At 36.0% G+C, this 14,227-nt stretch overlaps 2 protein-coding genes across 4 annotated transcripts; both read right to left on the reverse strand.

Moving 5' to 3' along the window:
• Nucleotides 1-1,089: 1,089 nt before the first annotated feature.
• On the reverse strand, nucleotides 1,090-5,013 carry LOC140832572 (carbon catabolite repressor protein 4 homolog 5). Of its 3 annotated transcripts, none has more exons than XR_012118136.1 (2): nucleotides 1,351-5,005; nucleotides 1,090-1,234 (listed from the first exon to the last, which is right to left on the reverse strand). XR_012118136.1 is itself a non-coding variant. In XM_073196663.1 (2 exons), exon 2 carries the CDS (start codon nucleotides 3,536-3,538, stop codon nucleotides 2,174-2,176), a length of 1,365 nt encoding a protein of 454 aa, XP_073052764.1. In that variant the 5' UTR covers nucleotides 3,539-3,577; nucleotides 4,816-5,013; the 3' UTR covers nucleotides 1,110-2,173. The 3 variants fall into 3 exon arrangements, 2 of the variants coding, with proteins under 2 accessions (XP_073052764.1, XP_073052766.1); XM_073196663.1 differs by having other exon boundaries at nucleotides 1,110-3,577; nucleotides 4,816-5,013; XM_073196665.1 differs by having other exon boundaries at nucleotides 1,110-3,577; nucleotides 4,730-5,005.
• Nucleotides 5,014-5,752: 739 nt separating this feature from the next.
• LOC140831655 (1-aminocyclopropane-1-carboxylate oxidase 5-like) lies at nucleotides 5,753-7,194 on the reverse strand. The gene is made up of 3 exons (XM_073195400.1): nucleotides 7,023-7,194; nucleotides 6,697-6,932; nucleotides 5,753-6,599 (listed from the first exon to the last, which is right to left on the reverse strand). The coding sequence occupies exons 1-3, from the start codon at nucleotides 7,122-7,124 to the stop codon at nucleotides 5,984-5,986; spliced, it is 954 nt and encodes a 317-aa protein (XP_073051501.1). The 5' UTR covers nucleotides 7,125-7,194; the 3' UTR covers nucleotides 5,753-5,983.
• Nucleotides 7,195-14,227: the final 7,033 nt, after the last annotated feature.

Here is a 14,227-nt window from a genome sequence, read left to right on the forward strand (position 1 = left end):
TATAAAAATAATAATAATAAAACTAAAATCTGATAACGAAGAGATAAAAAACACAAAAATAGAAAAATAAAAACAAAAATCAATTTTACCTAATTTAATTTTACAGATAAATAAACAGCAGCATTATTTTAATAAACTTAATTCATAAGCAGTCAAAAAATTAAAATACGATTGCAACCTCATCGCTTTAAATTTCGGTACAGAAACACAAACAACTTTTATGATACAAATTATGTATATATAAAAAAATTTCGAAAATAAAATCAAACATATAGACTTAGTCATGGTTTAAGTAACATAATTTTATATTTTATGTGATTTAACGAACCACAACACGGTTAATTAGATAATATGATAAAAAAAAAAAAGAAAAAAAGATGTAAAAACAAATTTTACTTAGGAAAGCAGGAGAATCAAGAGTCAAATACAATTTAGGGCTGTAAATTTTTAAATGGACTGGAAAAATATTGTTTTCCCCATTGCAGAATCACTAGACAACGCATATTGTATTAGCGACTTGAATCTCAAGGCTATGGCAGGTTGTCCCTTTGCCTTTTATATATATATTCTCAATCATTGATCCACCACATATAAAGCTGTGTACCGGAAAATTCGACCCTGCCCCTTCAGGCACTGCCTGCAGGGGCAGATCCAAGGGCCAGAATTTTTCTGGCCCTTGGTTTTTTTTTTTTTTTTTAAATTCCCCCCCCCCATGAAATGATCTGGACCGTTGATTGGGTGTGGGGCACTGCCCCCACACCCAGTATCGACCAAACCCTGTGTACCACAATGAAAAGTCGAAGCACTTCGTAATTTATACATATACATATATTTGAAACTTTTACTTATATGTTTATAGTGTTGCCATATACGAATTGTTATTTTATATAATTAATTGTTACAATTAGAAATTATTAGTGTTTGAATCATTATAAATTATATTTTATTATATCAATAATTTTAAATAATTATAATTTTTTTATGTCATTTGAGAAAATCTCTTGTGTCGTTAAATTACTATTTTATTTATCACAATTTTATACAATATATAATATTGTTCAAAAAATATTACGAAGCAAGAGTTGCAGATTTGGGTCGATCAAGAGTTGCAGGCACGTGGATATGAAAGCAAGAGTCGCAGATTTGGGTTTAGCTAAGCAGAGCACAGAACGGACAATTTCATCTTACCACAAGGGTTGCAGGCACGTGGATATCTTGCACTAGAATACGCCCTCTATGGAAAATAACAGACAAAAACGAAGTTTACAACTTTGGAATTGTGATTCTTGAATTATGAGCGGGAGGAGGGTGCTAGATGCATCCGAATCTCCGAAAATTTTGATCACTGACTGGGCTTGGGCGCGATATATTTCATGCATCAATAAGAAATGACGGGCCAAAGGGAGTCACTGAGAGACTTGTGCTCATAGGAATTCTCAGTGCTCATGTATTGGTGTTATTCAGACCTACAATTGCCGATGCTCTGAAGATGCTTATAGGTGATATTGACATCCCACGAATGTCAGAACGACCATTGCCTCTTAGCCACCATTCATTTCAAACATCGTTAAATAATAGCATGTCTACAAATGACGGATCAAGAGCTATGCCAAGCTTTAGTGGCTCCCGGTGATTAGATTTGAAAAACAAAAATGTCCTGTATTCCACTAGCTTTCCAAGGTTATGTACAGAAATTCAAAATACAAGATAAATGTAAATTTGAACCCCCTAGCCATTAAATCTGTTTTCACCATTTAAAAAGTACCTGATGTTCTTCCAGTTGAATGCATGAATGGGTAACTTACATATCTATTACCTAGGAAGTATGAACCAAGAAACTAGAACAAATATTAATAATAGGAGAAAAGGGTGCTTTCAAAAAGCAGGTCCTCTTTTTACTGGGAACCTTTGAATTTTAGATTCGCTTTTTGTCAGCATCTTGATCTGTTGACCTTGTATGCAGAAACGAGAAGCCACGACCATAAAACCTCTACAAGCGCCACAAGATACCAACTGATGTACCAACAAATTCTCTCCTGAATCAACACCTTTGTTATAACTTAAAAGAATCAACACTAGCCAGGGACCAAATTTGGAATTTGCAATGTATCACATTGTATCTTCATGGAACACCAGACCTTGAAATAAATATGGTGTAGCCTTTCAGCTGAAACTAATTACCATGATTGACGAAAGCAAGCTCACATACAAGTGCAAGATGGTCACTACACCATTCCTTACTAGGAAGACCACCTGTTTTCTTTAACGTGTGCATAGGCAAAGTTTCAAGAACTCTAACAGGAGCAAGGTCCGAAGTATGCCATATATAGTCAACTGTTCCAGTGAACATGGAATGGTGCGATGTTGCCAGAGGTTCTCCAACTTTATCCCTGTACTTGAAACTTCCAGGAATCTTAGCATAAGCACTGGAGAGCTTTAAAGGATGCCTTAGGTAACTGTTTCTCGAACCAGTAGCCAGCATTAATTCTTCATGAGTCCATCTCCAAACATGATTTCTCCAAACTTGGGATTCTGCATGTTCGGATGGACAAATTTGGCCAGATATCTTTCTTCGATCATGTTGTTGGGTATGCAACTCTGATGAAGCCAGAAACTTATACATTGCACTTTGGGGTAAACTATTCAGGTCCCCAACAATCACAACTGGTATAGATCCCCATTCTTGTGATAATTCATAAGCCCTCCGAAGAAAAATTCGCATCTGCCCCAGTTTGATATCTCCACGTTTAGGATTGTAGAGGCCGTGTATGTTTCCAATCACTAAGCTTGGAGAGGCTGTATCACTCGGAGATTCTGTGATAACATCTCCGCTAGGCCCAGTTTGATTAATCTTTAAAACACATAATTGTGCAACATTATTACGAAGTCCAAACCTCTGGAAATCTATGCTCTCTTCATGCAATAGGGTAAAGTGCTCAGTTTTCCAAAATATGGCACATCCATCACATGCTTCACCTGTACGAGCCTTGTGTACACCTTTGAAGCCGTTTTTCCCAAAAAGATCATTCAGATCATCAAAGTGATCCACCTCCTGAAAACACAAGATACTTGGTTGGTAACCTATGACTTCTTTACACAATAGTTTTTTCCGAAATTCCCAATCCAAATATTTTGGAGATACATCCCTGTACAATTCTGGATGTTTTGCCGCATTGTCAACACCAAGAATATTATATGATACAAGAACAATTTTATCGCTGTAATTTGATATATCAAGATTAGAGCTTGTCCACTTGCGGTGATTAAATGTTTTCCCTGATTTTCTGCAGTTTCTGTCTTGCCACTTGCCGACAGTGTTGGAAACACTATGCCTGTGTGTATAAGAACGACATTTTTGGAAGGAACCAGGTTGTAGGGTTTGAATATGAAAGTGGGTTTCGGTTTCCAGAGCTAAAACCTTTTGTTTCTTTCTGCTTCTTTTGTGGTGGCGGCGGCGATAATCTTTTCTTGAAGAGTTAGGAAGAAGGAAACTAGACTGCTCCACAGGTAGAGTAAGATTGATGCTGTTATGACCCATTACTCAACTTGTTTGGAATTTGTCCGCTTCTAGATGGATCTGTACATAGCTCAAAAAATAGAAAGATAATACATTACCATTATATGATACAAGCGCAATGATAAACAGAGCCAGCAGTGATAATCAGCTAATTGCTTCTGTAATAATAGTTGAGCCAAAAAAGATGGAGGCTAAAAGTTGAGTGAGTCGTCAGTTCACACATTTCATTAACTATCAGAATATCGCTGATCAATCAAATGATTGCTTTTTGAATATTGGGGGCACTGCGTACTGCATATTAGAAAACTAGTTCACTTGGCATACTTTCGAGCTTTGAGATAAGAAGGTAAAGAGATAATTTAAAAAAAATATTGGTGCTTATTAGGCCCAATCGACTTTTGTTGCCACATGTTTTCTAGATTCAAAGAATTGGAGAAAAAACATCATAGTAGAGGCATGCACAGTCCACAGAGTTGGAATATCATGCACAAGGACAGTTAATACAGTACCCTAACTAGAGAAGAAAATTACGACAAAAATAAAATAATAAAATTTTAAAAGTTTTTTTTATTCCTGCTACGGCTGATTCTCGTTGGCAACATTCCTCATGAAAGGAGGTTGAATTAAGAATTAAGAAATGAATAAAAATATGAATGCTGAATAAACAGTTTTCGTTCTTGTTGTAGAAGTTAAGTTTGAATAACAAACAGATAACGCAAATTACATTTCACAATGAACTATATTTTTTTCCCTAAGGACTGTCGAAGGCAATCATAATTATCTACTACAAGATGTAAGAAACTTCTTAACATTAGCTCCACAGCCATCACATCAAAGGAAATATTCAACCTTCAAAGTTAATCAATCTTTCCAACCCCAAAAGAAGCTCAATCAAACATTCACCCCTCGACTACATTCCTAATTCTGCCCTGACGAAAACCAACTTCGATATACTAGGAGCCAACGTCTTGTTAACACCAAACCTATACACTACCAGAAAATAGCATGTAATCACTATAGTTAATATCACCAGCCACAGAAATCTTCCACGAAAACTCCGACAAGGAAAAAAAAACTAAGAGTATTATACTGAGCAAATTACACCAAGATTAACATTCAAACATTATTCCGTAAACTCCGTCTCAATTCAAAAGACAAGTAATAAGAAACACATTTGCGCCTAAATACGTCCAATTTAGGATCGAAACTGACTATGTTCGATCTGTAATCTACAATCCCATCAACAACCGTAAAATTGTGAATCTCACAAGAAAGTATTGAAAACGACTGAGACTCACCAAAGCAGTAATCTGATTTAGCGTCAGACAGAAATTGGGAACTTCGGGCCTTAGCTTGAACCGTACCAGGAGACTAGCATTCATATTACATAACACACGACTTAAACCAAAAAACGTGTTTTCACAGTGCGAGTACAATGTTCCCAAGACAACCTCTGACTTCTGACGCCAACTAGAAAACCCTGAGAGGAGACCATCGCCATTTTTATATATGAAGAAATTAAAATATGAATTTCGTAAAAATTAAATTTAACATTTTTTTAAGGGATAATTTTTTTAAAAGACCTATTGTGTCCATCTCTTTAGTATTTCAATATATACGAGAAATTTATTTTTAAAAACAAGATATGCAATCAACAAGATGGAATAACATTTTATGTTCTAATAAACTCAATGTTTTATCACTAATTTTGTAATATATCCTTGATCTTTTGAAACTCAAATAAACTCAGACATATTTACTATGGTACGAAGTTTTATGTCTGATAAAAATTGCGGTCTAAAATACAATTAATTTTACATAGGATGTTTTTGTTTTTATTTTATACAAGAGGTATTGATGCAATTAGCTCGTTTAAATATACTGATATTGATTAAATGCATCAACATATCACCCAAAATAGATTGAATTTGAAAGGTGAAACAACCATCGATTTTTTTTTATTACACTAACAAATTAGTTGGGTAAAAATTTATCAATAATTTATATATATATATATACATACACACACACACACACACACACACACACACATATATATATCTCTTTTTTCGTTTTTTGAAATTAAATAATCGAGTACTATCTTTAAATCCACAAAAATTACTAACACATATATGTACCTTTTTCAATAACTTTTTGTGTATCCGAAATCAAAATAATAAGAATAAGAATGTTGAGAGTACCATGGCAAAATGCATGAAATCAAAGATCAAGGCCTAGAAAAAGCTTCATTCTTCAATTAAGCAAAAGGACAATTTCATTCCAACCGCGCGCCAACTCCTAATCAAGAAAAGGAAGGAAAAAGAAGAAGAAGAAGATTCACAAACATTCAATAACTTTGAAGATACAACTTTTTCACTTAATTTCACACAACCAAAAATCAAGAACGAGAAAAAATTAAACTCTATGATTTACGAGTACATTTGATTAAATTTGGTTAAGGCCTCCTTAGATTGCTTTCACAGCTTGGAACCTTGGCTCCTTAGGCAAGAACTTTTGTTCCGCATAAACAGACATGTAGTCCCCAAACACAAACTTAGGATACTTGGCCGAAATCTCCACTTGTAATTTTTTCTCCGCCTGCACCAATTCCTTTGCAGGTTCGATGGTGGCCTTAAAAGATGGGTTGTAAAACGAGGCGATTGATCTCCTGTTCCCCTCCGGCAACGCCAAAACCCGATGCCAGACACTCTTGTACTTGCCATTGCTCAACACTTCAATCTGATCACCAGTGTTGATCACTATGGCGTTTTTGACCGGCTGCACGTCGATCCAAACCCCATCTTTCAGGATTTGAAGGCCGTTCACTACGTCGTCTTGGAAGAGTAAGATCACGCCTCCTGCATCCGTGTGGGCTCGGAGGCCGTTCACCTTATCTGGGCGTGGGCAAGGTGGGTAGTGGCTCACCTTCGTCCCGAAAAAGGCCGAGTTCTCTTCTTCTTCTTCTCCACCGTTGAATGCCTTGTTGATGTACCCTTTTGGAAGGCCTAAGTTCTCGTCCATCACTTCCATCACTTTGATCGCCAGTTTCTTCAGTTCAGCTCGGTATTCTTTCATGGTTTCCCTGTTAATTGTAATATATATTCAAAATTATTAACTCTTATCTCAGAAAAATATTTATATATAATATATCCATGATCATCTTATCAACTATAACTTACTTGAAACTAGGTGTTTTTGAAGGCCATTCATCGTGATTCTCATCTGAGAGCAAGAATACATCCTCCCAATCAACACTTTCAACTAAACTTCCATCGCTTTTCTTCTCAACCAATTCCTTCAGCAGATTCACCGGTTTCGAACTCTTGAAGCCGGGCTCTCTTTCAAACTTGTAGCACTCAGATGCAACCTTCTTCACCCTATCCAGGAGATCCTCAGAGATTCCATGGTTGATCAACTGTTCCCAAGTGCACATAATTAATTTAATACTTTTCGAAATATATTGCGCCCCTAAAATGTTAGAAACCTAGATTAAAGAAATCAGTACCTGAAAGAATCCCCAGTCTTCGCAGCAATTGGCAATCTGAGCCAGGGTTTTGGATCTCTCGTCTCCATTGAGTTTTGAGAAATCGATTACAGGGATCGCCATGGAAAAGCTTATAAATATAATTAATATAGATCTAATTCTTAAGGTTTCTTGCAGTTAATTTGCAGTTCTAAGAATGCTTAATCTGGTGCTTAAGAACTCTGCATGTTGGCTTATTTATATTGCAGCAATACCCAAGAATTCCGTCAACGCTTTTGTATTTATTAATTTATTTTCGTGTCACGTTATTTTATTTTAGTATTAAGGTATCCGTTACGGTAATGGAATGGGCGGCGACACAATGTCAAAACTCGTTAAGGTCAAAATTTTGCATTTATGTATATAAAATACACCCCACAACAGAAGCATTCTCGCTTAGGTTATATATATGTACCTGGAATCTCATTTTTAATTTTGATCGATCAGTATTATTTGCCTGAGCTTGACGCAATTAGCTAAAAAAATGTCAACGTTGAGAGATTAATTATTGGGGTTTGATCGTAAACAATAATTTGCAATGTCAACTCCAGTTTCAATGGAATCAGGTTACAATGTCAATTCCCAGTTTCAATGGTGCCTACTGCACACCTTCAGCTCCTATAATATTTTTTCTGATATATATATGGAACGAAAGAGAAGAGGTGCATGGAGTTTAGGGATTTCTTTATGTGATTATAGTGGGATTTTTTGGAACATGTTTTTTTTTTTTTTTTACCAAAAATTTAAGATTTTTTGTATGCATTTTTAAATTCTGATCTTTATTTTATGTTTACAAATATAACTGAAGAAGATCGTGTGCCGCAATTGATTGAATGTGCCATGGTAATGGCGTATATTGTGTTACAATATTTTCTTTGAGTAGATCTTTTGTGAGACGATCTCACGAATCTTTATTTATGAGACGGGTCAATTCTACCGATATTCACAATAAAAAGTAATACTCTTAGCATAAAAAATAATATTTTTCCATGGATAACCCAAATAAAAGACCTGTCTCACAAATCCGATCCTTTACCTGCTAAATTACTTCGTTGTCGTGGGGAGTTGCAAAATTGGGCTGGAACACGTTTTAACCAACTGGGAAAGAAAATTCAGAAATTGCGAAAGGAGGTTAATCATTTGATGAGCTCAAATATAGCAAAATTCCATACAGGCCGTATTTCTGAGATCGAAAAAGAAATAGAAAAATTGTCATATCAAGAGGAAATACATTGGAAACAGCGGTCCAGAGTTAATTGGTTAAATCATGGAGACCGAAACACAAAATAATCTACTAGACGAAACACAAATCAAATTCGGGGGCTTAACAATGCGGATGGAGTATGGTGTACCGATTACCCAAGTCTGGTAGATATTACGGTAGATTACTTTACTCGGCTCTTTACATCGATTAAACCCTCCACACAGGATATTGCAATGGTATTGGATACTATCGTACCAGTGGTTGGAAATGAAATGAATGATAAACTATGTGAGCCTTTTACCGATGATGAAATTCGAAAAGCAGTCTTCGATATGTCTCCTTCTAAAGCACCGGGTTCTGACGGGTTTACTGCGATGTTCTATCAGAAGTTGTGGACTACGGTAGGAAGTGATGTTACCAAAGCAGTACTCAAGATTCTGAATGAAAAGGGTGAATTGAAAGAGTGGAATTCTACTGTGGTTACACTTATTCCAAAAGTCTCCGAACCAAAAACGTTGAAAGATTACCGTCCAATCAGTCTTTGCAACACATGTTACAAGATTGTATCTAGGGCTATTACTAACAGATTCAGACCTGTCCTAGCACAACTCATTGATTCCACTCAAAGTGCTTTTCTTCCAGGGAGATTAATATTGGACAATGTTATTGTTGGTTTTGAATGCATGAACTGGATCCGGAATAATCGTAAGGCGAAATCAGGATATGCAGCCCTAAAACTCGATATGAGTAAAGCCTACGACCGAGTAGAGTGGATTTATCTGCAGAAACTTTTACTAAAGATGGGATTTGCTGATGGATGGGTTGATTTGCTTATGAAATGTGTCACCACAGTTTCATATTCCTTTAAGATAAATCAATCCATTTTTGGCACAATAAAACCAACGAGAGGAATTCGACAAGGTGATCCTCTTTCTCCATATCTATTTGTTCTATGCACGCAAGGTTTGTCTTCTCTCATCAGGAAATCAGTCGAGTGCAACTTGTTCAAAGGCGTTAAGGTTGCTTCTACTAGCCCAGTAATCTCACATCTCTTTTTTGCGGATGACAGCGTAGTGTTTTTCAGAACAACGAGAGATGACTGCTTGCAAGTTCGGAATTGTTTACAAATATATAGTCGAGCATCAGGACAGTTGGTGAATTACGATAAATCTGCCATTACTTTCAGCCCGAGCACTTCATCTCAATCTATTGCAGATATTAAAGATGTGCTTGCAATGGAAGAGGTTAAAGGTCATGACCTTTACTTGGGATTACCAACCTTTTCTATGCGTAACAAACGTCTTCAATTCGCTTATCTAATAGAGTGTGTCTGCAAAAAAATACAGGGTTGGAATTCGAAGCTTTTCTCGATGGGAGGACGTGAAGTGTTAACCAAGTCAGTACTACAAGCTATTCCATCTTACGCCATGTCTTGTTTTAAGATTCCAGAATCAGTTTGCAAGGGCATTGAACAAGAGTGTACTAAATTCTGGTGGAATGATAAAGCAAGGAAAAAAGGTATGCATTGGATGTCTTGGGAAAAACTGTGTCAACCCAAATGCCATGGAGGGATGGGTTTCAGAAATTTGAGAGCCTTTAATAAGGCTTTGTTGGCTAAACAAGTGTGGCGCATTATTTATGATCCTACTTCTTTATTGGCTAGGGTTCTCAAGGCACGGTACTTTAGGCATACCGATATTTTGGAGGCAGATTTGGGTTCTAATCCCTCATATGTATGGCGATCTTTATTGTGGGGGCGTGATATCATTAAAAGAGGATTATGCTGGAGAGTTGGAGATGGGCAACATATCTTTATTAAATCTGATCCTTGGATCCCAAGTCTCCCATCCTTCAAATGCAATCCATTTGCTCGAGTGGATCCTAACATGAGAGTGGCAAGACTGATTTCTAGTTCAGGATGTTGGCATACAGAACTTGTGAGACAGCTTTTTACATTCCAAGAAGCTGAAGCGATTCTTAATATTCCGCTCAACAACAGGGGCTGCGAGGACATCAGGTATTGGAAAGATAGTCCAAATGGTTTATATACAGTCAGACTTGGTTATTTATTGGAAACGAATATTTCGAAACCTCCTCCTTTCCAATCGTCATATCCGTTGAAGCAATGGTGGAAGTTAATTTGGAGCCTTCAGCTTCCGCCAAAGGTACGCATATTTATGTGGCGAGCATCACAAGATATTATACCCACATCAGAAAATCTAAGAGCGCACTATGTGCCGACGACAGGTATGTGCCCTTTGTGTAAGATATATGCTGCTTCTACTAGTCACTGTTTACTATTTTGCTCATGTGTTTGCCATATTTGGAGAGATACATACTTTTGGCAAATCTTGGGTAAACTTCGGTTGGCTTCTTTTTTAGATATTGGTTTGGTGTTGTCGAAAGAGTTGCTGAAAGAGGATTTTGAATTATTTGTGATAATGTCATGGGCTATCTGGTATGAGATTTGTAAGATTAATCATTCTGCTACTGGACTACAAAAAGAGTTGAGAATTGATTGGGCAGTTCAATTGTTGGATGTATATCGACGCGCAAGTAATTTGGATAGGTATTCACAGTTGGATGGATCCTTGGCTCCAGACCATGTGTGGCATCCACCGGTACCAAATCAATTGCGATTGGATGTTGATGCTGGTTGTTGTGAAATCAGGAATAAATTCAGTGTTGGGGTAGTTTTACGGAATTCGGCTGGGGGTGTCGTGGGAGCAAAGGCTTGCCTTATTAGACCTTCGAGCTCAGTGAAGGGGGCGGAATTGATGGCTATTCGAGAAGGAATAGAATTTTGTCGACGTAATAGTTTCAGGAATGTTTGCATTTTTTCAGATTCAATCCAGGCGGTTCAGGCAGTAACCAAACCTGGTGAAGATCGTGGCTCAGATGGGTGGATCATTACAGAAATCAGATCTTGCTTGGACTCTTCAGAATTTATATCACTTCGACATGCGAGAAGATCGTCAAACAAAGCAGCTCATCATCTAGCAACGGAAGCTATTAAGAATGATGTTATTGGAGAATGGTTTAATTGTATGTTTTCATCGACCTTTATGAATATTGTATTGACAGACTCTTTGGAAATTAATTAATGGATATCTGTGACTTATTTCAAAAAAAAAAATATACGCGTACAACACATATACGTACGATCACCCGCATTTAAATATGCTTCGAGTAAAACATTAATTACGTTGACTCTCAATTTTTTACTTCATATTATTACTTCCCCTTTGACTTTTGAATATAATGACTATGCAACAAATAAAATTAATGTGCACGCATATTGAGGGTTACGGTATGATTACTTTAGGATAAACAAAGTTATCGTTCTAATCTTGATTTTAAACCCACGACATCGCCAGCTTATTTGTATTTTTAATTAATAGAAATTAAAACTGTTACACGGTTACATTAATGTGATATAACCCGTAATTTAACTAGATATCTTATTGCACAAATCGTCGGTTTCTTGATTTCCCGAGAATTTAATGTATGATATTTAAGAAAATGAAGTTAGCTTTTTTTATGTCCAAAAACTTGTCTCGTTTTGAGTTTGATTCATCGAGTATTCAAACTTAAAATTTGATTTTCGGTTACGAATTGCATTTATTTCCATAAATTAACGTAGACGGTGTAATTGGATGGAGTGATGGTCTTACACAAGATCTTGATTTTCCAACATAAACTACATAGAATCTTCTCTTGTTTTGGACGGCTGACTTTTTGTTCAATTAATAATTACAGATAATTAATTTTTCATTCGACAAATCAAATCATGCCACTTTGGGAGAATTACACCTAATTAAACATTGTTTAGTGATTAGTACGTCAAAGGTACACGACTGGCCGTTGCAATAATTTTCGTATATTTTTATTCATGTTGACTCATTTCATAAATATATATAATGCAAATAATTATCAATCTTATTAAATTCTTTACGACTAATTCTTGCACCAATTAATTTAAAATGGAAGTGAAATGTGTGGTATTTATAATTATTTATAAAATTCTTTTGAATATTTCATCATTATAATGCAAGAGAGTCCCTAATGAAAATTTTTAATTTCGATATATTTAAATTTAGATTCAAAACATGTAAAATGTGAATTTTAAATAAATTATTTGTTTTTTTATATAAAAAAATTAATTTTAAAACAAATGGCAGCTGTCACTTCACCGCAGTCGATGAATGCCGATTATTTTTTGTTAATTAAGAAAATCAAAATTAAGTGTTAATTAATATAAATATGAGCCAAGGCTATAATCAGTAATAAAAGGGAAAAAGTCTTCCATTAACTGTCAACCCACATGGTGCTGACACGTGGTGTTATTCTCAAGACATTATTTTTAAAAACATAATAATAATAATAAAATACGGCCTACGCTGCCTGTACTTCTTTGTTGCACATTTTATATTGCTTTAAAATTTAAAAAAAAATTAAATGTTTCATTTATTAAAAATAAACGTTCTATTTATGGCTCTACAAAAAATTCCATAACATTTTGATTATCGATCTAATTAATTGGTTGATAATTTTATAATATCAAATTATGAAATATGATCAAGACCCATGATTACAAGATTTATCATCCAACTAATAAAATTCCCAATCTCCCAAACAAAAAAAGAGAAGAAATAACAAAAGAAGCTAGCAAATATGGAATTGCATTAGTCGATCTCAATATGGCTGAATACCGACGTGCATTGACGATCTAGGAGGCCTCTGATTTCAACCGCAATAGTGACAACATAGCTAAGATCATTGTCTGATATCGTGTGACTGTTTGCACTGTCAGTAAAGAGATCGGGGTAATTTGGCGAATATGGACGTTGGTTTCCCTTGTTATTTTGATCTCCTCAATCGCACAAAGTTCAGCATTGGAAACAGTGTGGTTTTTCGATTTTTTTCCAAACTCAAGCACGTGTTGTCCCTCATGGTTGCATTCGACTCCTAAGATTCCATAGTCGTTGAAGTTTTCATTGTAAGCCGCATCAACATCCAATCTTAACTGGTCAACTGTTGTCTGGTGGTGCTATCCAGGTTCGCTGCAGCGAACCTGGATAGCTAAAGTCGAGTTTCCTTAATTTACGCAGCGATGTCTCGCTCCAACCTGCATTAATCTTCATACCCCTTACAACTTCGTTGTGTACCAATTTAAGTCTCCCGTTCCAAATCGCGAATGTGCACATAGCAAATAATTCAAAGTCCTTCGTACTCGGTTTATCTTTCATCCACGTGAAGACGTCGAACATCTCCAATGGCATTACCAATTTCATGAGTGGCAAAACTGATCAGTTCCCTTCCAACAAGATTTACTGACTGGCATGAAAACCAAGCATGGCTTGTAGAGTCATAACCGAACTAACATAGTGAACGAGCCTCGGATACCAAGACACGGTGGGCCACTAAGTTTACTGATGTCGGAATAATAACTTTCCATGTGTGTTAATTGAACCCTCATTAACGTAAAAGAGTCTGTAAATCATATAAGTCAGGTTAACTACGCCGTGCAAAATCATATAAGTCAGATTCACTGCAAAAAATATTGGTAGGATAAATTGAAGTCATAAACGTTTTGGGTACCAGGGACCGTGAAGGTGACTCATTGATCATTACATTGTTGGATTCTAACCTCCATTGTATTTAACTAAACCTAATGATTGTTGAATTTAGAGATCAGTATAGAAGACTGAACATCGATTTTAAAACTGTGGGAACAGAACTTTCACAAACAAAATAATTTCGACTTGAGTTCGGAACAAAACAAAATAAGCATATTCAGCTCAAATTCTATAATTTCATGTGTGAATCAAATATTTAAACCCCATTCGATTCACTCTATGAATTCCAAACGTCCCTCCGAAAACTATTTTCCAAAGTCCCTCCTGCTCTTGGCAATCGTTTGACTAGTTACACGCTTTAATTTACTAAGTAAATAGGACATTTATTTACTATGGAACAACCC

Source organism: Primulina eburnea, chromosome 5, assembly GCF_022965805.1.
Source record: "Primulina eburnea isolate SZY01 chromosome 5, ASM2296580v1, whole genome shotgun sequence".
Lineage (NCBI taxonomy): Eukaryota > Viridiplantae > Streptophyta > Magnoliopsida > Lamiales > Gesneriaceae > Primulina > Primulina eburnea.

Coding starts and splice junctions, on each gene's coding strand:
- LOC140832572 (XM_073196663.1), bottom strand. CDS start 3,538: ATGGGTCATAACAGCATCAATCTTACTCTACCTGTGGAGCAGTCTAGT.
- LOC140831655 (XM_073195400.1), bottom strand. CDS start 7,124: ATGGCGATCCCTGTAATCGATTTCTCAAAACTCAATGGAGACGAGAGA. Junction 6,933..7,022: donor AAGACTGGGGATTCTTTCAG/GTACTGATTTCT, acceptor ACTTGGGAACAG/TTGATCAACCATGGAATCTC. Junction 6,600..6,696: donor TCAAAAACACCTAGTTTCAA/GTAAGTTATAGT, acceptor TACAATTAACAG/GGAAACCATGAAAGAATACC.